The sequence below is a fragment of the Semicossyphus pulcher genome, unplaced genomic scaffold (assembly GCF_022749685.1).
Source record: "Semicossyphus pulcher isolate SPU_LCO1_2020_fin unplaced genomic scaffold, fSemPul1.0.p SCAF_13, whole genome shotgun sequence".
Classification (NCBI taxonomy): domain Eukaryota; kingdom Metazoa; phylum Chordata; class Actinopteri; order Labriformes; family Labridae; genus Semicossyphus; species Semicossyphus pulcher.
The window spans coordinates 18,044,517-18,072,471 of NW_027211637.1; the positions used below are offsets into that span (position 1 = coordinate 18,044,517).

Below are 27,955 nucleotides of genomic sequence, written 5' to 3' on the forward strand. Positions count from 1 at the left end.
TCCATTGAAAAGATATGGCCCCTTTAAAGTAAGATATGATGTGACTTCAAATAGCTCAAATGGTGTTTGAGGAGGAAATGTTATGCCTAAGAAAAAAATGAAAAATTTCCTCTGCAGTCGCTGTTTCAGTGTGAATCATTGCCACACATCAATGTGAATATCCATGATAGTAGGTCAAAACATTTGGTTATATAACCACTCTTAGTGTTCTGCTCTAAAAATCATCAAATCATCGGATATGGAAAAAAAAAAAGATCTGAGAGGATGTATCAAGATCCTGAGGCATCACACGCATGGGGGCTAAATAATGAGGAGGAAACGGGATCAGCCGTCAGGGTCATCAGGGTTGGGCCCTCGTTCCTGTCTCATCCCACGGCTGCTCAGCTGTTCCTGTCATCCATATTTGCAGCCTCAGTGGACAATTTCCTCAGCCGCGGGCCCTTCTCAGTGCTCACAACAACACATAGATCAAGTGAATTAATTCTGCTATTGTGGCAGGTCACTGAAGATCTAGGTCATCCAGTCACGGCTCTTTTTTTTGTGTCGCCACCTAAAGTCATGTGAACATCTTCCAATCCTCCTACACGATCTGACCTTGACATTCCCAGGTGATTTTCCACAGAGGTATGTGTGTGTGTCTGTGAGAGACTGAGCTGTTTGTGTGTGCAGGCGTGTCTGTGGATGCATGTGTGAGTATGTGTGTGCACATGTGTAAACTACAGGTAACAAAGGTACGGTAGGGAAAAAAAAGAATGGTCTACCGTCTATACTTAGGGCTCGCCTGCGGCTGTGTGTGCATGTAGGAGACGATAGAGAGCACAGGAGTGGATGTGGGAGGGTGAGCAGAGTGAGAGAAGCAGAGGGAGGATGACAGAGAAGGGAGTAGGATGGGAGGGAGAGGAGGAGGAGGAGGAGGAGGGAGGGTGCAGCGAGGGGGACTGTGACGCACGCCGATCGTCTCTGCTCGCCGCTGATTGGCCGCGGCGGCTGCCAGTTGGAGGAGCTGGGAGTCAGGCACTGCTAGGAGAGCAGATTATGAAGCGGAGCTCGACCAGCGGCAGTCTCCTTTCATTGTCTCAATGGCTGCACACGCATTCCTCCTCTGCTCCCTCGCCTTGCTGTCTGCCCTCAGCCGGCCTGGGCTCTCCTTCACCGAGGAAGAGCTGCAGGTGGGACTCACCTATGACGAAGTGCCTGAAATCCTGGACCGAAGGTAAAAATTCTGCTCACAGTGGAGGGGTGTAGGGGAGGAGGGGGGAGGGGTAAGGGGAGATGCATGCAGGGATGCTGGGATGCTGATGTTCTCTCTGAGGGTCTGTCTTTCTTCCTTTCTTCTGTCTCCCCGTCTCACCTTGGCTGTGACACAAATGGTGAACGCACGGCAGTGTCGGTGTGTCAGAGAGAGAGAGGGCTGAGCTGCGAGGCTTTGTTTGTCTCAGTGTTGGGGACTGCATCAGACGCTGCTCATCGATCACGGATGGGGCTGTTGTCTCCATACAGTAGTGTTGGTCTGGCAGAAGGGAGCTAAATAAGGCTGGGGAGGTGGGCCTGCAGGAGAGGTACAGAGAGAGAGGAAAGGAGACAGGAGAGGAGAGGAAGGTAAACAAGGATGGGACGTGGAGGAGAGGAGAGGATGCATCAGGGATGGTCTGCTGGGGTCTGTTTACTGATGCAGTCATTGAGAGAGAGAGAGAGAGAGAGAGAGAGAAAGGGAGAGAGAGAGAGAGAGAGAGGAGAAGGGAATTCTAGCCGGCCATGTCTGCATAATGCACATGCAGTCCTGCAGGTCAAATCTGGATAAAATATTCACCTCTTAAACCTGGAGGCGCTCACAACAGTGTCACAGGGACGGAGCAGAGCAGGCAGCCGGGACCTTTTTACAAGCACCGGTTCCTGCCTGCTTACAGAGACATCAAGGCAAAGAGCAGCAATGCTGTGCCAAAGCCATGTAAGGCTCTTGAAACTGTGCCATGCGTGATGGCTCGCACAATCCTCCATAGGGCAAATGGTTGAAAGCTATAATGTGCTGCAGTATGTGACACAATGCCACTTAATCACTGTCAAACTGTCTGCCTTGTTGTTGCACTTTCAGGTCAGTCAGACACTCTGGAGAATGACAGATTATTACTGTCATTTATTGCACGTCTGATCTGTGCACATTACAATTCATGATACAAGGCCTCACAGGATTTCTCTCATTCCAGTTCAATCATGTGTGGGTGAGACCCTGACAGATCCCTATCGTAACTTTTCACCGCAGCCGCTCCGGCACAGAATGGCTACGTTAATTTCTCCAGGGGGGGCTTCGAGTCCCTGGATCTTAAACTTTGTACGTAACTCTGCAACGTAACAGTTGCAGTCCCCAGTCACAGCGCGCCGTTCTCGGGCTCTGACACACTCCGAGATGCTGTTATATAAGAGCAGCCTTTCATTTCAGAGGCCTTTGCTGGGTGCATAACATGCAGAGGGAAAGGTACGAGGGAGTTAGAAGCCTCTGGTGCTGAAAGACGTGTTGTCGGAGGAAGATAATGACAGGAAGATGCCTGGTTTTTTGTTGATACTGACATGTGCGGTACTCTGACGAATATGGGAATGGACTTGGACTGACAGCAAAGAGCTTCACAAAACTATCAAAAAGAAATGTAGTCACAAAAGACTTAATGTTCATGTATATATTTCTCTGCTTTAATGTCCCCCCATCCATCAACTACTCTCTAGGAAATGTGTTAAAAGCCTTTCCAGGAACTTTTTGCCAGGTTAAAAACAAACAAAAAAACAGTTCTGGCTCAAAAGGTCATAAACGACACATTTTTATGTAACTGTTATAATCCGTGTGGTGTAATATTTATAAAACGAGCGTAACACATTTCTGCTGAAAATCTGATCCTAAAAAGGGGACGGATTAGGGCCGCAGAGACTACGATGTCATTTTGGAAATGACCTCCTCAATCAGGCGGTCGCAGACTATCAACAGGAAAGGAGAGAGAATCAGAGGAAAAATACCCGAGTGAGACTTTACAGCTTTAGTTTACGGTTGTTTGCGCTGAAATAAAATGAACCCATTGTGATCTTTTTTATTGCGAGACTCCGAATGGAGCAGACGGAGATAAAACGGATATGATACAAACGTCCAAATGAGTTGCATGAACCATAACAAGCCTTGATGGCAAATGTTCAAAGGAGCAGGATTAGTGGATAACATAGTGACACACACACAGCTTTTCATGCATCATTTTAAAGCATGTGATATGGGTTAGATGCAACATTTAAAAATCTGAACGAGATCTACAAAAACTTTTGATTACAAATAAAAAACAACAGTATTAAGGTAGCCTGGCCCAGTAAATTCTCAATTACAAAAATGAATTAAATATGACCCAATTTCTGGAGTCTGCAGCAACACGCTCAGATTACATTACATCACTGACACTATCTAAAGGAAACTGGCAACAGACATGCTTACTTAGATTTAATGGGGTCAGCACAATTAGACCAACACACGCAGCGTGCATCGTTCCATATTAAATCTTCTTAAGCTACAAAATAAAAACACGACATTCTGAGAACACTTTTATTTTGTCGACTACAAGTTAAAGAAGCTTCAAACCGCACTGCAGGACCGACTCCTGCGTGCATATCTGTCCCCGTTTGTTGTTCTGCAGCGTAACGTAGTGACACGGGGTCAAGTGTGGAACTTATTGAGTTTGTAGCTTTAAAAGGCCGAGCTGGCAAAGTGTGCAAACAACATGTGCTTAAAACTGTTAAACACAGACATAAGGAGGCGAATATAGACGCAGATTAGAGGTCAAGTATTGGATTTCCAAGAGACGATTGATCAGTGATCCCCTTTCAAAGGAGGATTAAAGGGTTAAAAGACGCCTAATGTAAGCATTATAACTTGTATGTATTTATTATGATTGCAGGGACAGAGAGAGAGAAACAAGTCAAAGGCAAATAATCATGAGTGTGATTCCCTGTGTGAATGCAGCGATGATGTTAGGGTGCACACACCAGCACTGATGCAGCCGATCTCAGAGGAATAGAAAGATTTAGACAACTCGAGCGCTTGACCTGAGGTCACATACACTGAAGGTTCACTTGGAATGGCAGCGGGGCTCTGAGCGGCATCTCAGTAAACTCCTAGAGCTTAATCTGCACTAATAAATCTATTAATAGGCGAGCACCTGCACGCCGTGGGATTAAGACATGTTTTCCTGCCTCGTAGGGGACGCGATCGTTTACCAAAACCGCGCAGTGCTTTTCGACGAAGGAAATTAGAATTTACTACCACTGAGATTAACATCGCTTTGCATGAATAGTTCGCCCTGTGCATTGTGAAATACTATCATAGCAGGGCTTGAAATTACAAGCAGGCATAATGTAAGGAAACATGAGTACGAGCACACGTCACTGTGGTCTGATACACTATTAATAAGCACGATGACAAACGTTCAAGTCTCTGAAATCACAACTCAGTTGGCAATAGCACACATTCATCTGCTTAATATAACAAGTTGTAGTCTTGATTACATTTTGAGGATGCAGTGAGCACACAGAAAGCGATGTACACAACAACGACTAGATTCCTCCACAGCACTGTGTTTGTGTAGTGGGATGTAAAGGCTTGTATGGGCTGATCCTGGTGTACAGGGAGTGCGAGTGCAGTGGCTCAGCACTCTGTGGTAGCACAGGCGAGGAGGATTTGTTTACAAGTTTAGGGAGCAGGAACCACACCTTCTCTCTGCGCAGCAGCTCCGTCACAGATGACGGACGATGAACTGCTATCCATTCACTGGCTTGAATAAGGATGTCTAGTAAATATATATCGATCGAGAAACCATCAGTAGCAGAGATGATTCCCATGGTTAATATTTAAACGCTATAGCAGGTACTTATCCAAGAGTAATTGTAATCATCAGTCATTATGTACTCAGGTTAACCTCGTGCTGGTGATGCTCGTATTAATCATGCAGTTTGTAAAGTTGCATGCGCACATATTTAAGATAGAGGGGAGCGAGGTGAGCCAAGGAGTGGCCCTGGCATGGCTTTGATTATATAAAGGGCCTGTTCAGCACCCAGGCACCGTGTGACAGGCTGAACCAATGACGAGGCCGCAGCAGTCCTGGGTTGCTGACCTCGCGAAACTGGCACAGGAACAAACGGCTGGGCTTTAGTTAGCACTCACACACACTCACGCTCGCACAGGCTCCTCTCAGCCAGCTGAGGCCTGGGAAGGTGCAGAGGAAGGAGTGCTTATTCACTAGAGTTTGGGATGGGCTGTGGTGCAAATGCAGCTTGATTGCAATGACACAAAGAGTTGATGCGAGGACTGTGGCCGTGAATTGATTACATTAGTCATCAATATGTTAATCCGAAAGAACATTTAGACGTGCAGGGAGCTTTGTAACCTGTTTTTTGTTATAAGTTAAATAAGGATGAGGTCACGTATCAGCTCGCAGCGTCCAACCATGCGACTGAGGTTTCAGTCACAACCGCCAGCTGCCAAAGCCATAGTGCTGTTGGCAGCTCTTTCATATACAAACGCGCTTACCCAGCATCCACCAGGGCAAATGTAAATATTTAGTAAACTGTCATATTGTTACCCATGAAACAGTAGGTGCAGATGTTGCATAAAAGCAAGTTCATTCGAATGTCTGCACAAAGCGGTCTCTTTCTCTCTCTCTCACACACACACACACACACATCCCAGGAAGTAATTTAGCCAATCATGACGCTGACCCAGACAAACACACAGCAATGTAGGTTGAGGAGCTCTTACACAGGTAGTGACAGCTCAACAGTCACGTCCTCATCATCACACAGGCTTTCATCATGTGTTTAACTGGGCTGAAGCTGCGTTCAGTTTCATTCGGTTCATCGGGAAACCCGACTGATTACTCTACAGCTGTGTGATCTGAAACGCAGTCAAAATCAATGCTGTACAACGAAAGAGTAGCCCGCATATACTGTTGCATTACATCAGCTTCTCTTACTGCAGGATGTGATCATGTGTAGGACACCATCTTTTTCCTAACACACACTTTGTTTAACTCGCGCAGCTGGGAACATTTTGTTCTTTCACCCGAGAGAAAACATCAGCGATCTTTCCCTTTATCAACATCAACTGTTACAAATAAGAGAATGTTCTCACAGTACAACAATAAAATCATCCTGAATATCATTTTGATATTATAGAAGAAACTAAATATAACAAATTCAAAGACTATAGAACCAAGAAATCAGTGTAACAAAGAAAACAATGTGTTCATGGGTCCCACATACACTCGTTTAATTAATTAACCTTCTCCATTCAGACGGGTGAAATTAACTTGATTACAGCGACTGCTGTCAAAGTTCAGTTTTACTCGACGGGCGTGCAGTCATTCAGGATCTGGAAGGTCATTGCAGATGTATTAATTAGCACTTGAACTGTCCAGGACACCGTCAGCTATGACATCATGCCCTAATCCCTTCATCTCGTTCAGGGACTACGTCTCTCCATATTTGGGCTCCGAATGGACCTGGCCTGCGCTTACCGCTAATCCTAATCCATTTGGCACTAAACTGCACAATATTGCCCAGGTGGAAACTGCACCAGATGGGGAGATAACTGCTGCAGGCTGCTGGGACTGATATGTCTGGCAGCCTACCCTAAACCAATCAGACAGGGGACTTCCTGATACCTTATTATTAGTTAGACGCTGCCAAAGTCTGCGCGTTGTTTTTGTGTTTACTTCCACCATGGAGGACCGATACACTAGATTATAATTAGGGATGCACGATATTGGATTTTTTTTGCTGATATCCATTATACCGATATGTCCAACCCCTTTTGCCGATTTCGATAGCGATACATTCAGCACGTTTTTTTCCACTTAATTGCAGAGAACATCAAGTCTCCTCTGTAGTGGAGTTGATATCATGCCTACTCTTATTGTAGAGATGCAGAAATAACACAATACAGTGCTTTTTTTTTTTAATATGTTAGCATTCACTGGGCAATATAAGAAAAGTACTTAAACTTAGGCTATGTACAAAATGCCATATTTATTTGTATGTAACATTTCATTTCAAATAAAACTTTTCATACAACTCAGACCGGCTTGGACGATGAGATTTGGCTCCTCCTCACATGACCAGTGCTGAGCAACCATTGCAAATAGCAACCTTGCTGTCCGTTGCGGAAACTTTGAAAAACTGCAAACGTCTTGCACCCTTCTTCACGCTTGACGGAAGAGGTGTGGTGCAGGCAGTGGGTGCGGCGAGTTGTCGTAGCATTACGTCAAGCTTTTTTAGGGAATCATCGAGCACTTAGGCAGAATTAAAGCGGTGATTTATCGGCGGAAATCATAATAATATCGTGCATCTAATTATAATCTGTCAAAAAGGACAAAAGGGATATATAATTTAAATTATCCCAAAAAAAAAAGATGCAGACAGCTTGTCTGAGATACTGTGCATGGCATTCATAAATGGCACGGATGAACGAGCCAACAATACAGCCCTTGAGCCAATCAGCGAAAATGTCATACATGACGTGATCCATCGTCTCCTTGAATCTGGCAAAAAACCAGACCAAACAGTTTGAGATTTTAAACATGAAAGGCAAATAAAAGCCCCAGACTTACTGCACATTATGACATAAATAATATAAGGAAACTGCAGCTCGCCCCAACCAACAATGTAACGTGCAGCTCTGCCCGAACAAATCAAAAGAATGTACTCGAAGGCTGGTGAAAGTAGGAAGTAATGCAGTTTTAGATCACAAAATGCAGGTTGGAGTGCTTCATAAATCACTGAAATACAGTATATACAGTAGCAGTATACAGTACAGTAGGACAAATGATAAACTCTGCTAGTGATTGGCTTTTTTGGTGTTTAAATTTAGCATAAATATTCAGTTCACTCAGTCTATCTCTTCAAAAAAGGCTTTTCCTACAAGATCACAGGGCTACTTTTTGAGTAAAGACAACAAACACAGTATCAATCACAGACGAAGCTGTGCACGGACATGACTTTTGTTGTGCTGCATTCTTAAAATGAATGAAACAAATAGACCGAAACAGTACATGGTGATGTCTCACAAAAAGCAGTTGTCGTGCTGGATCTCACAGATCTTAGGCTTTACCCTTTACAAGCCCATTATAAGTGGCTATTGTGTGGAGCTTAGCGAGCAAACCACCAAGATCATTACAGACACGGGAGGACGGCTGCACAGTCAGAACTTTGGATTGACCACCACAACAAGCAAAACTGGCCATGTCAGCGCCGCAAAGTAAGCCCATTGCTGGCGCATTATGTCTCTGATTAGACGGTTAAAGGGATCAGGATTAGCTTAAAGAAGTCCAAGGGGTTTGGGTAGACTGAGAGGACGACAGCTAGGGCAAACACGTGGAGGGAAAGGAAATGGTCTGTCATCTGTTTACCCTTGTGAACTATGTAGGTCAGTTCTAGGATCTGCCATTTAGTAAAAGCAATACAAACGCACAAAGACTGGATTTCTGCAGCGTACACAACAAGGCAGACGTGGGTAGAGAAGTGTGTGTTCATAGTGGGTGCTCTGCATGTTTGCAACGTGCAGTCCTGTCTCATGTACAAGGAGTCTTATATGTTACATATGGATTATAGTATGTGTCACAATGGTTTGTATGCATTTAAAAATGATGGTCACTTTTATGCATATAAAATACTAAATATACTCTGCTGATAATATATTTATACATGGCTTTATGGTGACATCTGTTTTGTAAATGGCACAACATGTCCATCAGGTCATTGGAACTTTTTACAAGCTTTTTACACTTTCTCCGCCAAAACCAATGACTAGATGGACGACGCATCTCCATCTGCTCTAATAAAAAACAAAAGTGATGCCAAAATAGCCCCGGTGATAGGCGCTGCCATCCTGCGATGGTGACGTCATTTGAAACCAGAGTTACACAGTAGAGATCCGCAGGTGGAGCGGCTGTAGCCACTTCCGTTAACCAAAATATGCTTAAATTACTGGAAAAAACAGCAAAGATCCCGCATGTCGGCGTGTTTAACATCTTCTTGTGTTGGTCTGAAGCAGATGTTCACAGATATGTAAACTTCAATGACTGTACTGATTGTTTTAGTTTCTCCTCTACTCTGCTAATCAGGAACACATTGGCTGCAGGAGCAGTATGTGTCGACAGAGCTGTCAATCATCCTTTTTACAGCATCAAATAACTAATTAAAAGTAAACTTATCAGAAGAATGAACACTTGGACGTAAATCAGTACGATAAGAACTAACTATAATGACAGAAGCCATGTTTGAGAAAAACATATTTTGATTTTATAGTTTGACTCATGTCCCATCTGTTAACATGGAGGAGGCGGGCTTTATGACCTATACTGCAGCCAGTCAGCAGCGGGCGATAGAGAGGTTTTGGCTTCACTTTTAGGGAGCTGTCATGTTTTTATACAGTCTATGGGATAACGAGTAATTTCTGGTTGTACTTATTTATCACGCTATCACGAGATAATGTTGCAGCTTGACCGTAACATCAAATGATCATAACTCGTTTCCCCAGAGCTGTAAAAGCACAAAACAAGCATAGAAACAAGCTTATTAGTGGGGGCAGCATGGCATGTTGTGGTCTGTAATGTCACAGCGACCAGCTGATTGTTTTGTTTTCTGGATTGCCGGAAAATTATCCTGTTATCACGAGAAAATGAGCTTTCAGATAATGGTCCAAATGAATCTGTTATGATGGGAAAACCAGCTTTGTTTTCCCGAGATAACGAGGCAAATAAGTCGAGATCTCAAATGTATAGACGCATGTCCGCTAAGGGCTTCTGTACATAAGGGTTCTACTATGTTGTATATGGAAGTGGGCATTTTTTTTACCTATTTTACAGGTTTAGTGTTTCTTTGTACAGATTACACTGCAAAGCTGTTTTTGCTGCCTGCGTTTGCTGCATGAGTATATAATGAACTTTCCTCTTCAAGGGAAAATGCTTCATAAGCATCCTGTACTTATTAAAATAACCTTCATCACTTCCCCGCTTGCTGCGATCACAACACCTGACTGTGTCTTCTGTCTCTTTCCACAGCAAAGCGAACCCCAAACAAGCAACAAGAGTGACATCAAGTAAGTAACAAACACGGTGTGACACCAGGCCTGATTCAATCAAACCTGCCACGGTCATTTTGATGCTGATGTGTTGGATAGATGGTCCTGACAGCTGCATTTCTTTCCTAATGCTGCAGACATCTTTGCTGCATTTTAACACAAACACATTTTGAAGTGTGGCGTGTGTGTGATCCGTACACCTCTGTGGCAATTCAGCTGTGTGTGGCTATATTTAGGCTCCTTGACAAAAAGGCAGAAAAATGATGGAGACATTTCTTTAAATTATATGATTGCAAATTATATGTTGCTGGAACAAGATGACGAGTATTTGTAAACACTGACAATGCTACCATAACTGGGAAATAAACTGCTGATGAGTCACTGTGATGACGCAAAACAACTGGAAATAGAAAGGAGCCTGAGCACCGAGGTGTATGCAGGATCTAGTAGTGCCTGTGTGTGTGTGTGTTTGTGTGTCTAGCGTGTGTGGAATCGGCTGAACTTCATGATTATGTTGCAATCTGCAATGCAGCATTGCAATCAGCTTAATGTATACACTGATATAATCTTTCATGGTGCAGTAATGTATGTATGTATGTGTGTGTTTCCAGGTGAAGATGGTGGGTACGGCTTACAGAGTGAGGAGGTTATTTTGACGCCTGAAGATGAAAACCCTCTCAGGAGAATACTGCAGGTACACACACTCTCTGTTTTCCCCTAACTATCTCCAGCATCAGCCCTCTATCTTTATCCCTACAAACACACACACACACACACACACTGGGATGCACACAAACACAACAGAGCATACACACGCAGCTGTACTGCTTGACCTTGGATGTGAGTGTACTGTTGGTCTCACATTCACCTGACACATTAGAGGTCACATTCAACTCTCCTTAACTACTGTAACCAGTGCTGAAACTCTCATCTCAGTTATATCATACCATACATTTGGTACATCATACCAAACACTTTATAGCCACTGTACAGGTCTTTTTAAATAGTGCTAAATTAGCCCAAATGCTATCCAATGCGATGTGCTACCTGAACAAAGCTAGAGGGGCAGTTTAGTGTTTTACAAACAAGACAACACTGCTCCATCCTTTAAGATTCAGTGAGGATTGAAACATATGCATATTAACTGACACTTAATAGTTAGTTAAAAGAATGGTAGTCTTTTACCATTTGAAATGATATATCACGGCATGCTTAATGGATAACTTTGGCTGTGAAATGATTGTGCGTGATCAAAGTACATCCACAAAAAATTCTTGTTTTTGCCGCTGACAGGCTCAGATTGTTACTCCTGGTGTCTGACAACATTACGGAAAAGATCCCTACAAAAATCGTCCTTTTTTTAAAGAGTAAGATCCTTTTTGTGTAACCAGAAACAGAAGTCTCGCTCAAGGAGAAGTCTCGCTCTGAAATCCCACGACTCGGCGCAATTGCCCCAGGGGATTATGTTGCAGCCATTGTGGGCGTAACGGTTACGGTGGAGGCCAAACGTTTTTGTTCCTATGAGTCATTTCGACACCCAGATTTGTAAAAATAGGGACCAGGTTTAAAAATAGCAAACTTTATGAGGGAGGTAGGGTAGGTTGTGCCCCAAAGAAAGCTTGGTTTGCAACCATCGTCTGGGATAATTCAAGAGCTGCTAGACGGTACACACAGATAACTATGTTCTTGTTTAGTGGCTGCATCAACCAAAAACCTACATTTCTCAACCAAACTCCTTCAAGTTGACCAGTTTGCCACTTGTATCCGTTAATGGCATTCCTTAACACATTTTTGCTATGAGATCATCTTCCTGGTGTTAAACAACAGCTAAGTTACAAGACACGGCCCACACAGCAATTGTTTTAGCTGATAAACACCTTTGCACAACTTTTGCGGGCCGCATCATCCTTCTTAGTATCCAGCCCCTGAAACGGTGCACAGCTTATGAGCATGTCTCTGAATTAACATCTGATTGTCCTCTAGAGGACAGTCAAAAAATGCAAAACTGTTAATGCTCAACCTTTGTTTGCTAGTTCAATGCAGTTTCTCTAATGTCTTCTTTCTTTGTATGTCTCCAGCCTTTTAAATGGCACCATGCAGGGATGTCTCACAGTAAGAGGAAGCTGCTGCAGTCTCTGATGGGGCCTTATGGCCCTCTGAGCGTGTCTTACAACGGGAAGACCTGCATTCTGTTCAAGGCGAAGCGCCTGGCAATCCGGTACAGGAACCATACCTTTATCGACCTGACTGAGAGAGTCTTCAACCCCAACTCGCCCGTAGACACTAAAGGCTCCATCTGTACCAAAGAGAAGGCTACGTAAGTCAGAAGTACTGCTTTTCTGTATCTATTACACAGGCAAACAGACAAAACTACACAAAAGCGGGAATAACACAATTTTTTTTACTCTTGATAGCTGAGAATTTCTCTGAGTTTTTGTCTTAAATCAGACGTTTTATAAATCTGGTTTTGTTTTGCAACAGGCTCTCATTAAGGTTTGGTGACGTGGAGGACTTGCGGGGTCTAGTAATCAGGTAAATATGTATTGTCTTTATATTTATCACTGTAGAGAGTCCATGATTGTATGAGAATAGGGAGTATACTTGAGTGTGGACTTCGCAGTTATCTAACTCTGTCTCCTCTGCCAGGCTTCAGATGTCAAACACCTTCTATGAGGCAGCTGGTCAAAACTGGTTCACACTAGACAGCGTTCACATCCACTACAACTGGACGCAGGAGGCTACGTTCAACGCCAGCGAGGTCTACGCTCCTGCCACTTCGTCCTACCATTGCCAACACGTCAGCAGCCTGCACAAATATGACACCCTGCTAGTGCCCAGCTCCCACACTGACACATCCGCTAACTGGCACATCACTTTCACTGATTTCCAGGTACACTCCTTGAGTAATGTCTGCACATTCACTGTTGTAAAATAGTCCTTTTCCCAGTGTGTCCCACATGTGTGCACGTGTCTGTATGTTTTCCAGCCATTTCCTTTTGTGTTCCTTCTGTTTGGCTGTCTGTCTGTCTGTCTGTTTACCGTCTGTTTGGCATCCTGTCAATCTGTCTGCACACTCTGTTTAGCCATCTGCTAGGCTTTCTCGACCTGTCCATCTGCCCAGTGTCTCTGTGCCTGATAAGCCCAATAAGAGCCAGTTGTCCTCTTTTCTTCAGACTAATCTCATCTTTCCGCCTTCTCTGTCTTCTTTCAGATCCAGGCCTTCAACGTGCAGTCGGACAAGTTTGCGTCGGCCAGCGACTGCGCCACTTTCCTGACACCGGCCATCCTGATGGGCTTGGTGACATCTTTGATCCTGCTCCTCGTCCTGGCCTACGCCCTGCACATGGTGGTACACCTCAAGCACATCGACCGCTACGAGGAGCACAAAGCGACCGTCTACTTTCCCCGCAGTCCGGAGGCAGAGTTGCCCGACAAAAACAGCCTGTGAAGGGAAAAAAAAAAAAGAAGAGCTGGAGGACGACAGGCGGGGAGAGAGAGAGAGGGAGAAAGCTGAGAAGCAAAGCTGAGGGGAGTGCAAGTGATGAAAAGAGTGAAAAAGTATCCTCCACTGAATATTTGTTCAACAAAAGACAACTTTGCCTGTTCTCATGAAACCTTGTAAGTCTTAACTACTTTAAGTAAATGCAGACCTTGGTTGGATACTTTTTCTTCTTTCCTCATTGACCTGCATCTTGGCATCCATTTTTCTAATAAGGCCTTTGGATGTTCAAGCCCTTCCCCGAGAGATGTCAAATGTCAAAGGTCGAGGACCGCCCCGGGGCCCTGAAGGGCGACAGCATTTACAGGCCTTTACCCCAGTCAGCCATTAAAACCACAAAAGACTAGCACTTGTAGCTAATACAGCTAACATCAGATGCTCCTGATTATATGTATGTATTACATGGCTCACAAGTGTCACATTACAAGCTTCCATCACACATTGTCTTTCCAGCTTTCATTACAGTGTACTTTGTCTAATACTGCTGCAAGAAATATATGCTTCAAACGGCCAGCTTTATAGCTGAACTAGCCGTATTAGCTGCATGCCATAAAAGGCTGGTCTATCTCGGCTAGCACAGTGTTTCCTGATAAAAAGGATTACAGAGAGTCTTGCATGAGTTGCAGCTTAAAATAATAAAATATGGCACAAAGTAGAAGGAGCTTGAAAAGCTATGGAGTGTAAGCAAGAGAAATATTGGGAACCACTGGTCTAGCATCTGGCTGGAGTGAATGGACTCGCACTTCTGGCCCTTCAGAGCCTCTGGCGTCTCTCACCCCACCCCTGAAAAAGACTGCTGCTTGGGACTTAACTGTGAAATGGCCTTTTACAGACCAGCCAGACGAAGGGGGTTCTACAAACTAGCACAACATTGGTTAGTTGCGAAAGCACTAACAACAAACTATCAAAGACTATACAAGGAACTATGCTGCACACGACTGCCCATGCACGGGCATGGCAGGAATGCGGGTCTTGCGATGACTTGTCTCTCTGAGAGTCAAGCGTTTGGACAAGGGGGAGGCCATGGGTCCTCCATCCACGGCACTGGGTTTGACTGCCAAAGTGAAGCTTCAAAGGAGTTGCCATAAAATATGGTGAGAGACAGAGTGAGACAATGTGAAAATGTGAGCTAACCGTTACAGCTATGTACAAAACAAAAACACATACATGTACAGAAGTGTCACTCTGCGGAGGTCTTTTTTTATATACGATGTAATCATGAACTACTATTAGGTACAGGATGACTATGCTAATCCTCATAACCAAAAGGATATTCAAAGCTGTAGATACATTAAGATCTCTATACGATCATAGCTGTTTACTATCTTCAACTATTGCACAACTAATAAACATAGGTACAAGTAAGACATTGTGCTATGAGGATTGGTGAAGTATCGATGCATATGATTTTTTCTACAACGTATTAACGTATTAAACTGTCTGTCTATTTGTTTTACCCTGGGCCAGCCAATGTATGGTCCAGTTTCATCAAACTGTAAATTACAGTACAAATTCCTACCATAGAAGGACAATACTATGGAATGCCGTCCACCCATTGGGACTTATAGATGCCATTATTACGCCAGAAGCCACACTAGCAGCAGTAACAGCATCAGAAAGTCATTACTACTGATAAAAACACTCAGCATGACAGTAAATAGATATCTTAACATTCGATATGGCAGTTCTGTCAATCTGTAGCAGTGTGAAATGTGTTCTTTGGTCATAAATGTATCCTACAAACTATGAAATGAGTGGAGGCAGTTTGTCCAAGGACCGACTGATGTAGATTGAACAATAAATGATATTCAGAGGAAAAGGTGTGCTGTGTTTATATGTTAAGATATTATATTCTACTGCATTCTGGAGCACACTAATCGCATCATTTGCTAAAGCTTTCCTTTTGATAATAACAACCAACCCCACTATCAAACTTGTCTAGCCTAACCTCCTCTGCCAGCTCCGACTCCCCTCCTGAGTGCCATCTGCTCTGTCCTCTCACCTCTCTCTGACCTAGAGTGTCAGTCCCAGACTAGGACAGTTTACCAGCCGGCACCCATCCAATCACACACTTTCATATAGGCTACTTCATAGGCAATCATAGCCTTATTGTTATCTCAAACCAGAGCCCAAATGTCACCTCCCTACCTGTCATAAGATGCCCTCATTGAATAAGTATCCAAGAACATTGCATATTAGATTTCCAAGGAGTTAAGACTCGATAACTAACTTAACTCAAATGCAATATCACACAGGATGTGCCCCAGTCTAAGAGTTGGCAAGAGCTTCCTACTGATGAGCTTATTGATTCTGCAGGTGAACTATGCTAAGCCAACACAGCAAAAAGAACAAAGAGCCGATAAAGTGTTATTCCCCCATTATTTTCTGCAGCTTTGGAATTTTTTCAACTTAAAAACTAGACTGTAACAAAATTGGTTTAAATTAAAAACAAGACAGTATCATTTGCAACCCAGCAAAGCCCAAGAAGACAAAATAATTGAATTAAGAATGCCCTCGTTATCCAAATTAATCGTCACCCTTTGAAGCCATACTTGTGTTCTACTGCGACATCTAGTGGCTACCTGTGGTCCTAGCAGCTACAAGCACTGCACCATGACAACTGTGCGTTTGGAAGCATTAATTGTAGTACTTTAGTACAGAAATTACACCCAACGTTCAGTATTATGTTACAGTTAAATAAAGCTAGTGTGCTTTGAATTTCGACATTTATGTGGTGCCAGTTTGCTGACTTAACACCTAACTGCAATGTCAATTTCCTCTCCCAGAATTCACCTGACAGACCGGAAGTGTGGAAAGGCGGCAAAAATAATAGGGATATGCGCCTACAGGTAACGAAAGGTATTAAAGTAGCTACATGTTTTCATCGGATATGAATCAACTTAATTTTGGATAAAAAAGATAAAATTTGAACGGTGTGTTAACTCTGCGGATTCATTGTGATAACTGGAATGCTTGCATGCTTATGTAAGCGACATCAGCATTCAGTCATAAGCAACCCATAGTTTTAGAGTAATGCTATTTGAATTTATTGAACAGTGGCTTTTATATCAGCGTCTGTAGGCTACTTCCGTGATGTCACAGATCCTCCAATCTCTAATAATCTCATTGAATCCTGCAGGTAGGTTTTAGAATTATTTATTTATTTATTTATTTATTTATTTACTTAGTTACAATTCACGAGTTGACTTATATCTGCAACTGCTAGTTTTTCTATAAGTTGTTCTTTCTACTTGATACATTGAATATCCAGCGAATTTCATGGAAATCATTAGAGTTTGATAGACTGTGTGGCTGGAGTAAAGTTCATGGTGAATAGGGCTACAAAATGAGGTGTGGTAATTTACAACATTTTACGTTTTGATCTGAAGATGTGGTGCGGGGTTCACCAAAAAAATATCATCATTGATCCTTTTGAGTCCCTGAATATCAGTACCACACTTGATGCCAATTTGGTCATGTTGATGCAAGTCCTACAAATAAGCAGACCTAAACAAGTTTTCCTTAGGTCTATAAGTTAATGTGTCCAACAGTGAGACTTTGCTGAACAGAAGTACACAATTCAGAGCTTTATTTATATCACACATGAACTTTTGAGTTCTGAAGACTTCAGAATTAAAATGTAGAAAACAAACAAACCTTGCGTTAAAAAAAAACTTATTGTACACAAATGTACAAGTACACAAACTGACCTGTCATGTCGTTCACTGGCAGTAGTACAGAATGATAAGGGTTGACATTGATTGTATGAGGCTATTGATTATATTGAAAATGTAATTTTATCAAACATCCACTAGAGGTCAGGATAGCTATAAATTCAGTAATGTGCACTACAGTGAAGAACAGTATGCTGTATTACAAGACCTGTAAAATGTGCTTTTCTTACAGGTGGTCATATACGGTGACATTCTCCTGACCAGGTATAGTGTGGCCTGGTGTTTTCTGTGTGATAATTCACTTATATTTGCAACTGTGGCGTGACATTTTTGTAAGTATGTTTTTATCAGAAGCATGACAAAGGATTTTATTAGTAGTTCAGTTTTATTACCTAAGTCATACAAAAACAGAAACCCTGCTGTGTGGTTTTCATGAGGTCATGTGGAGGAATATTTTTAAAATTTGTCTCGCCTTTAAAGGCCCAGGCCCAGTTTTTTTTTTACAATATAATTTATTGGAAAAAGGTTTATTTAATGATGAAACAGTAAAATAAGAATAACAAATATATGTCTGTTCAGCTCCTCAAATAGTTATATTTAAAGTTGATTGTTACTTATGTCTGCACTTTTAAAGTGTACCTTTATGCAACATGCTCTAGATGGCACTGTTTACTTATATCACAGTGTCTATTTGCTGCCTCTGGATGTGTTGTAACTCCTCATAAATGTATTATAATACATTAAAATTTGTACCTACTGTGACCAATCATAAGAGCAGAAGTACAGACTGAATTTAAAAGGTTTTGGTTTCTTCCGCAGAGTACCATGGTCAGCGTTAGTGACCATAACTCTGCAACATATTGAACCGCATTAGCTTGAATCATGACAGTGCTAAAGCTTCATATTAAATTGAACACATAAAACTTTGAAATAAGGAGTAGTGGAGATTTATCAACAGTTTTTAACGACTGGGGCAGAGATTCTTTGTGTTGAAAGTGAAGCTGGAGACGTCTGTGCGAGCAAACTTCCCTCAGCGGCCCATAATTTCTCCCCTCCTGAGTCATGGACAGGAAAGTCATGTTTAGTGTTTGTTGTTAATCTCTCCCTGTGCAGAACTCCAGAGCGAGGATCCTCCGAGTGTTCCAAGCTGGGGATTCGGACTTTGTGGCCGCAGCCTGTGCAGAGACAGATAGGCCTGCCTGTTTTATATGTAAAGCTGCCAGCCAGAAAGCACAGGCCCGCAGGGTTCTCCGCACAACTCCTTTGTTGCAGCCAAACTGTCACGGGGTCCCACTGTCTAAGCTGCTTTGCATTCTGGGAGAACACGAGATGGGAAGGACGGTAAGGATGGAAGGTGGGTAAAGATGGACATTTTTAGGAATCCATGTTCAGACGCTTTTCACAAACTGTTCGAGGCCTGGATGACAGCATCAGACAACCTCTTTCATCCTTCAACCTTTCAGTTCTTCCGTTTCTCTTATTTACTCCGTGTTTGGTGTGTCCACTGTGGTAAACAGTTAGAGATAATATTGCTCAGCCCTCAGTGCCTGGGATTATTCGCCGCTGTCAATCATTGATTTGGCCCAATGGTGCACTTTGATGTACGTTAGGACTCGCTGAGTCGACTATTAATTGAACCTCACAGTGGAGCCAATCACAGCCTCCCAGTTCCTCGTCCTCTATCAGCAGAGCCGCAGTGAACGGCCTCATTTTAGCCTCTTGGGTCTGTTATCTTTGCAAATGAGTTGGTTATCAACAAGACAGCTTAGACGAAACAAATAAACAGTGCAGGGGTGGATCAGAGGAGCTTCCTTGCGTCTATACAGTAGCTCAGTCATGTCTTGGTTGTTTTACAAACATGTGCATCTTGTTTTGGTTCACAATTAGCCGCAGAAAAAATATCTGCTGTTATGAAGGGTTAAAAATAGGTTCTTTAGACAACTGTGCTTTGGCTGCATTTCAGAACATGACAAAACAATAATAATCTAATATAATGCCTGAAAGCGAGCAGTGTTTTGCCTCTTCATTTGCAGCTGTGAAGCTCAATGTTGTCAAACCAATACAGAGAAAGCAGACGGCACGAAAGAGGTGGGCTATCTGCTTGTGCTCTGTCTCGCTGTAATTTCCTGTAACACGGGGCATGGCTCTGGTTCTGTCGGCAAACAGTTCGCCTTTGAAGAATGATTTGAAAATATACATTTTAATAAGGTGCACTGAGGCACAGCCAACGAGACAGAAGAAAAAGATAAAAAGGAGATTGCGTATCTGAAATACGCTGATGATGGGAGAGAGGGAGGGGAGGGGAGGGGGAAATAAATGCTAGACAGAGAATAATGGGGGTAAGGAGAGGACTTGTAGCAGCAAGGTGTTTTTTTCTTTAATTGAAGTGGCTGGGGAATGTAAAATGGAATGGCATGCTCTGGGCGAAGCAATTGTGAGCATGTTGTGAATGTAGAGCACTTTAGCAGCATTTTTTAATCTGCTGCACAAAATAATGCAAATATAACAGACGTCGTCGCCGGCTCGACGTAATGAAGCCACCTCTCCCATCAAGTCTTTACTTTCAGGCAATCAGGCGGCCGCTTGAGTTATTTCACTCTGTTTGTTTGGAGATAGACGGGAAAATTGACAAGTTTACTCCTAATACAAAAGTCAGACTATAGACGCAATTGGATTTTTTTGTCTGTGGACACCCGTCATCATCCGTCTGTTACCCCTCTCTGTCTGTCTCTGATTTCTCACTCATCTCTTGTTTCTGTTCTCTCTCATTCCCACCCTTCTATTTTTAGGAGGAGTGCCTTTAATTATGCATGTTGTCATAGTGCTTTTAGCATTAGTGTCAGTTAAAAAGATGTGTGTGTATGTGCATGTATCTCACACAGGCACAGTACATTCCCTGCTTGCCGGTTGTTTACCTGGATTGCTTTGCATCTGATTGCAACCTCAGTGTGAGGACACCATATAAAGTGTAAGCCATGAGATGCGTTGGCCCTCGGGAGACGAGCAGTGCCGACATGACGGTCTAGAAACGGACCTGTACCCTCTTTTCAGACCTGATTTGTGGCTCCCTTTCCAATATTAATTACAGAATAGGTTATTAAAGTAATGTGCATCAGATTCTTTAAATATTTGACCATCTTTTATTTCTTATTGAATTTTTTACGACTAGAAAACAAGATGTTGGAAATGTTAAAGAACCATATCAATGCAAAATAATTCAGGGTTAGGGGTACGTAGTGGTTATGAGGTGTGTTGGTATTGAGATGATCAGTTCTGTAGCCTGGTCTTAAACTAGAGGCGTAGCTCTGTTTTAGGAAGAGCTAAGAGTGTGAAAATAGGGCGGTAGAGCGAGTGAGAGAGAACGTTAATGTCTGTACGAGTTACATGAAGCATCGGGGACCGGAGCAGCGGAAGAGCAGAGAAAGAGTGAACGGTAGCTGTATATACAACATAACTAATGTACAGTTTAGGCTGTGTTTGTGCGTAATAAAGACTACGACTCCTCAAAACTCAAGCCGCGCTCCCGTGTCTTGCTTGCTGCATGCTGCTGGCGAATTAAAGTGACGGGAGTTAGCGCCAAAGCTAGCTACAGCTTCCGTCCTACTTTAAACGTGAGTGCCTTCTGGGACTCTGGACAGCAGATTACTAATTTGTTCGTGGGCAAGCGTTATCTGCTGCGCTTCAATTATGAGGTTGTCACATCATTACAGTTCGAACTGTTAATATTTCACCAGCTTTGAACGATGTATCGAGTTTTGATTGAAAAGTGACAGCCCTATGTGGTGATCTGTGTTCACTGTTCGATAGCCGGTAAGTCAGCCTCGGTCTGCACTTCCTCCCAAACCAGAAGCCTGTAGACCCATGCTGATTTCACACCCGGCTCCTACTCACACAGGACACACTCTAAACACCAAATTATGTGTGCCCTTTCCCTACCTCTGTCATACCGCACTCCAGTTGCGTTTAATTTACCGGCCTGCCTTTCTGTCGCAACTTCTTCTTCCTCTCATTAAAGCTTTGGCCTTTTAAAAGCACACGGCTTCCCCCTGTCTATTCCACTGTCTGTCTGTGTCATCCCTGCACCCATGTTCTCCAATTTCATTGTTTTTTTCCTCTCCCTACATGCCCTCGTTTTCCCCTTTTTCTTACTTAAACTCCATCCAACCCTCTTCCTCTTCTGCTTCTTTCATCTCCTCTCCGACCATCTCCGTCCCTCCTCGCCCGGCCGCTTCATTGTTTTGATATATGACCTAATTACTTTGCTAATTGGGGTTCTTGTAGCTGCCACACAGTTCGGTGCTGGGGAATTCTATCTGGTTGGCTTTACAGTATACATAGAGGTCATAGTCAGTGTGATTGCTTGTCTCTTTCTGCTCTTCCATAGTACAATTGGAGTCTAAACACCAGAGGAAATGCTTTTGGTGTCGAACATGCCAGTATGTCTTGCTTCCATCATGTACTCTATAGTGGCTCATCAATACCACCGTCCCCCCGGCCATTATGGGACTCGCAGTCCTCCATCAGCTAATTTCTCTTTCATAAATGGCTTTAAGTTCTGATTCTTATCTCCGAGCAAAGAAATTGACTGCTGTAAAATTGCTTTTAAAGACAATTATGTTCCCTAATATGCATCCCATTCTGTAGATTCTTTTCAATGACAAATTAATCTCTGGTGTCCTTTTAAGAGAGCCAGAAGCACTCATTTCTCTCCTCTTCTCCTCCTGCTGTTTCCCAGGATAGCTTTCACTCTTCATTTCCAACTCTTTTCTCTTCTTTTGCTGAATAAGCTGTTTCTTTCTTTCACTGTATTGACTGCTTGTCAGGTCCGAGTCTCCTCCTGATCTGTCTGCTGCAGGAGAGCTTTTCCTTAACTTTCTCTCACTTACTTCCTGGTTCTCTTTATCAGAACAGCTATGCTGATTTTAAATGTAATCACACAGACACGTAGGGACATAGAAGAAAGATACTTTTTCAGGTTTGCATCTTATTATAAACCCTTTATTGTTATTTTTCACCTTTGAATAGTTCGTTTTGAACAAGATCTCAGAGACCAGACTAGCTTGTTGTTTACAGGAACTTTAAAGGTGGGGTATTATGCTAATTTCAAGCACTCTGTGATACCTGTGGAGTAGCTTAGTGTGATTTACAGTTTAAAAAAAATCCTAATTTTTCTCACGCTGGTGCTCTGTGCAGGCCCTCATACAGCCTCTGCCTGAAACGACTCAGTCAGCTCTGTCCCTTTAAGGAACCCTGCCCCTTAAAGCCAGCTTTCTTCTGATGTGTTTTGAAGCACCGCTCCTACCCTGTGGCCGTGTTACAACTTTGTCGGCAGAGAGTAAACTTCACTTTTTCAGTTTGAAATAAAGGTCTGCTGCTCTTGTCCTTTGGAAGAGTAAACACTGATGTCTTTCCTTCACAGCCAAAGAAACTTTCTCCAACACATTCTTAACCAACTTGACGAGCAGAGCCGTTGAGCAGAGTGCTGGAGTGAAAAAACATTTCCAAAGCCGACTGAGCTGCTGGATGTGTGTGTCCTTGAACTGTGCCAGTGGCAGGAAGTTCTGCTGTGTCTTGGGCAGATGCCCAAATATAGAGTTCCTCCACTTTGTGACATCACAAAGTGAAGCGTCTGGAGAAGTCTGACTGAAAGCGAGCGTTCACAGTAGCCTGCACACTGAGATGTTTTTAGCAGGGGATTATTCCAACATACTTTTACCTTCAGATTCAAAACTTCACCCACATTTAGTATGAACATCCAACATTGTAACATTATATATGTCCTCAAATGTGAACCAGCATAATAACCCCTCTTTAAGTTATAAGGACATTATACAGACTCTCTATCACAGCTGCATTGCTACAAGAAACCATTCTGCGTATTAGTGTTGAAAGACTTCAAATCTAAAACAATATCTGTTAAGTAAAGTTCACAAAAGTGCAAACATGCAACATTAAAATAAAGATTATTAATTTAAAACCTCCTTAATTATTTAAAAACTGGAAGAATTTAAGTCTTTAAGTACAGTCTGCTCCTGGAGGCTTTAGAGCCCTAAGCAGCTGCTAACTGCATCCTGCGTATGCTTCAGGCCAGCTGTGCAGGTATTCTCAGGTGCAACTTTTAGAGAAAATAGGAACATTAGCCATGATTAATAGTCTCTTGCCCCACATATCCAAGGAGGAATATCTGAACTTTTAACACTGAGGAACTACTTTATATCCAAGAAACTAAAATGTATATTATAAGCATTAGATTAGATTAGGTTGTTAAACATTGCTGAAGTATAGATTTTATGTGGAAAATAATGAGCAGTTTCCGTTATGTGACTGAATCCTGTGGAGAAAAACTTTCTCTCTTTTTCTAAAAGTGTTGAAATGGCATCAAAACATCCTCAGCAATTTCCTTAAGAAGCGACGCCAGTCTGAAAAATTAGGCTACCTTTCACCAGCACCGGAGGAATCTCTCAAGAGTCCAAATCAAACTCTGAGCGTAAGCTTTTAAATCATCTATTCAAGCGGGCGTACTGTATACTGACAGCTACTATTGAAGATGATTTCTCCCAAAAGCCTTTATTCGCTTTCCATCTGCTGTAACATTCCTTTTCAAAGAACTTCCTCGTACAATCACAGCCTTTGCCAACAGCACAGATCAAATGTTTAGTTCAAGGACACAGTTTGCAGTAAAGCAGGACGGCCCAGTAATCATTTATTTCTCCTATCCTGATTTCAGAAGGTGTCACACCAGGGACAGGCTCACCTCTTCTCACGCCGAGGCTTCCACCGCCCCCTGCTGTTCGTCCTGGCAACGCCTGGTGCAGTTTGTCCTTGTTTCCCGAGCCCATGAATCCTGCATGCGGGTGGGTATTTTGATCCATGACGGTGCATATTCCACCGGCAGCCGTGTTCCATCTCATCAAGTACAGTCGTCTGTTTCCCTGCCGGTGTTGATGGAGGAAAGTCTTTGGCATCTCATTATTAATTGAATTAAGGGCGGTATTTCTGGAGCAAGGTGAATTCTGGGCATGGTAACAAAGAATTATTTATAGTGTGCTTTGAAATTCCCATGCTCTAATGGGACTGAGCCCATCACTGTCTGTGTGGATAAGAACATTGAAGCTCTCATATGGACAGAGTCTCCTGCCTCCTGCCCTCTGGTGTTAATACAAAACCAGCCTAGACGGAGATACTTCAGCGCTGCGGTAGCTAAAAGTATAAAATATACAAACCACACCCATCATTTAACACGTCAAAGAGACATAAAGTGACTAGATGTCAACTTCGTGACACTCTGGTTCTAAAATAAAAACTTAATGTAAGTATTGTACTTTAAAAAGTATCAATAAAAAATCAGGACGCAAGACAGTCGTCCATTAAAAAGTGTTGCAGAGTTGAGAAGCATGATAAAGAAGATAAATCATTGAGTTATCAGCCTTTCCAGTTCAGTCATGCCAATATGCCGACCGCCTGATTCTTCACTCTGTTGTGCTTTGCAGATCTGACCTTGGTGCTAATGAGCTGCTAAAGATACAGAGAAGCTGGTAGCTCCCCGAGGTCAAATGAGGGGCAACAGGGAACCACTGCAGTGATGAAGCTCTCACACTGTTTAAAGTGTCAAATTATTTTTTTTGTCTGACACTTTTTAAAAAGTTAATCTTTCAGTGATATCATGGAAATTTCATTAATTTGTAAAGTTTATGACAATATTCAATGATCCAAAACAACACAGAATTTATAGCTTGGAAAACATCTCAAAATTGTCCTTAAATCAACATCTCTATATGGCCAGCCCAATCCAGATCTGAACCCATTGAAAACCTCCTGAATGTGATCAAGAGGAAGATGGATCAAATAAAGCCGAGCTGCTTGAATTTTTGTGCGAAGAGTGGCTTAACTTCACCCAGCAGCAACGTGACAGACTGCTTAAGAGCATGCCAAGATGCATGAACGCTGTAATTAAAAACCAGGTTATTCCACCAAATATTCTTTTCTGAACTCTTCCTTAGTTCTCATTTCGTTCTCTTTGGCGGCACCTTGTGGCAATAAAGGGAAATTGTGGGTGCATATGTCCCCGATAACCAGACGTGTACGGTTGGTTAGACTGTTTGCCTTCATCTGAATGTCAAATTTCTTTTTCTTTGGATTTTCACTTCTTTTTGAAGTTGTATCTGTGGTCATCGATCTTTCTTTGTTTGTTCAGCCATAGTAGATTACTGTTTACTCGCAACACTTGCAGAGACCGGAAAGCTAGCTCCGCCTACCCTCTCTGGCAGACCAACCACTGCTGGGTGATGGAAAACGCGTCACTAAGTGGGCGCTGCTTATGATTTTTTCCGTGAAAGTCGCACCAGACACCCAGTCCCTAATACTGCAAATGCAAAGGTGCAGTGGTCACCTGTGTTTTTCCAGAACTCTTTATTAGCTTTTGGGTGCCATCATGAACAGTTGCTGCACATTTTAACCTCAATGGTTGAGGTGTCTAAAATTACCCTAAAATGCTTCCACATGAATACACCTCTTCTACCACACAGCAAAACTTGCAATAATAGGACCTCAAATAATAAGGAGGAATATTTTTAAGCACACAGCAGGTGTTTTAGATGTATGATAATATCCATAGTTTTGGACTTATTTATGAAGCATAACTGCAGCAAGCGAGATAGGGCCTCGGGGACCTTTTCATAGTGGTGCAACATTAATTTAACTAGGTATTAAAATATGGAGACAAAAAAGCTGCTTTTGTACTGAATTATTTTCCAATGAACATATTAAAATAAATAAGATAATAGCTTATGTCGTATTTAAAGGGCCAGTTCGCTGATTTTCAACCTCAGTCCTATCATGCTATTGTAGGGAGCTAATGTCATTATTGTAGGAAATGTGTCTGTGCCTTTGGAGGACGCTATCCGCTTCTCCAATGAGCCCCCGAAAACCTCCGTCAGACTACGTAAAACAACAATCTAGCCCGCCTCCGATGTCACGTCTCGTTCAAAATCGTCAGGTTTGAAATGTAGACTGCAGACTCGAAGATTTTTTAGATGATCCACCGGTATATTCTCGCTGTATTTCTGAGCCACTGCCTGCAGCGATCAATGTCCTCGACTGGAAAACGGTCGTACTTCACTCCAGCGTCTCTCGCTGGGCCGTTCCTTTCAGAGAGAGGGGCGCAATGCACGCTGGGTGTTGTAGGAATGTAGAATGGGCGAAACCACGAGCTGTTTGTACGACTTTCTCCACAGCTATGGCGCCAATTTCAAATATTATTGCGTCTATTAATTACAGAGAACACCAGCTTTGACTGACAGTGGCTTCTTCCAGGTGTGAACTGCTCCTTTAAAGCTGCCGGTTTTACATTATCCCTATTGCATGAAAAAAGCAAGTTTAAAATCAAAGATGTCAGAATGCTTATTTTTTTCTTAAGTGTCAGTTACAGCACAGTTACCAGCAGCTTAGGTACACCCTGCTCTCCAAAATGAAGTGTGATTACAGCATAGAGAACGGATGAAATGGAGGGTTAGTGGAGAAACAAGAGGGGCTGTGGGCGTGTGAAGATGGAGAGGAGTACTCGGTCATTAGTCTTTGATGTTTTTTTTCCCTCTGATGTGACCCATGACTAATTCTCCTGCACGTTTTTTAACATGAAGGGTGTGTGCAGGACTTACTTAGGAATACATTAATACATGTAATGTATCAATGCATTTTTGTGTGTGTGTCCTCAGGTCGTCTTTCAGGTGATTTCAGGTCTTGCTTACCCAATTAATAACCGCGCCCCTCTGGAAACTGCATGTAAGCGTTGGTTTCAAGGTTGACTGGACTGTATAAAAATCCCTTTCTAATCCAGACTTTAGCCTCCTCCCTCCATCCAGGAAGTCTCCTGGGACATGGCGCTATCTCACATGCATGAATCCACTGTTTCATTAGGAATTATGTGGAAAAGTGCTCAGCTCCTAGCTACTAACCAGAACTGATACTTTTTATGTCGATGATTAATATCAGTAGAACTCTGTTATTCTCTAACTTGCTGTGTCGTTTGGGACATGGCTACAAGCTATTATTACAATAGAAATCATGAGGGACTAATGGGATAGTTTATGGGGTCCCATGAGAAGTAGTACACTGGGAGTGTAAAAGCAAGCCTTGGGAGTAGATAAGAAACATGCACTATTGTTTATATTGCAGGCACTTCAGCGTGTACAGTATTTTGCAGTCACATAATTAATCATTGCAGATGCCTTTATGCAATTACATAGTCACAATTAACCCTCTCCTGTGTGTGTGCTCCTTTATACTCAAAATAGTAATTAATTACCTGTCATTGTAGCACGAGCTCTAGAGGGGATGACAGCAAAAGGACGAGGATGGGATGGAGATAACTAATAAGAATGAGACTGAACACTTAAACTAAACTGCAACCATTTGTCTTTATTTCATTCTCTATGTTGTTTTTTTATTCAACATTCGCTCCACTTACTGTAGCTGCTTTTATTCAGACCACACTCTCAGGGGAGACGTTGGCCTCGTGTATAAAATCCCATTTAGTAAAGAAAAAAATCATTTCAAAACACCGCAGCTGATATTTTTGATCTGTTTTTTGCAGGTTTCCAGGAGTGAAGAGCATAACTGCTGTATGCCATATGTCACCTCTTTACCTCAGGGGAGATGGTGTTTAACAGGTTGTTGACTCGGCAC

The 27,955-nt window shown here is 42.7% G+C and overlaps 1 protein-coding gene across 1 annotated transcript; it reads left to right on the forward strand.

Moving 5' to 3' along the window:
* Window positions 1–1,063: 1,063 nt before the first annotated feature.
* On the forward strand, window positions 1,064–15,417 carry atp6ap1lb (ATPase H+ transporting accessory protein 1 like b). Its single transcript, XM_069659426.1, has 7 exons — window positions 1,064–1,213; window positions 10,080–10,117; window positions 10,711–10,793; window positions 12,178–12,416; window positions 12,581–12,631; window positions 12,746–12,989; window positions 13,311–15,417. The coding sequence occupies exons 1-7, from the start codon at window positions 1,080–1,082 to the stop codon at window positions 13,545–13,547; spliced, it is 1,026 nt and encodes a 341-aa protein (XP_069515527.1). The 5' UTR covers window positions 1,064–1,079; the 3' UTR covers window positions 13,548–15,417.
* Window positions 15,418–27,955: the final 12,538 nt, after the last annotated feature.

Bases quoted from the DNA above. Each gene is read 5' to 3' on its own strand.
- atp6ap1lb (XM_069659426.1), top strand. From the start codon at position 1,080: ATGGCTGCACACGCATTCCTCCTCTGCTCCCTCGCCTTGCTGTCTGCC. The intron at 12,417-12,580 runs GTAAGTCAGAAG...GTTTTGCAACAG, and splicing joins TGTACCAAAGAGAAGGCTAC to GCTCTCATTAAGGTTTGGTG. The intron at 12,990-13,310 runs GTACACTCCTTG...GTCTTCTTTCAG, and splicing joins TCACTTTCACTGATTTCCAG to ATCCAGGCCTTCAACGTGCA.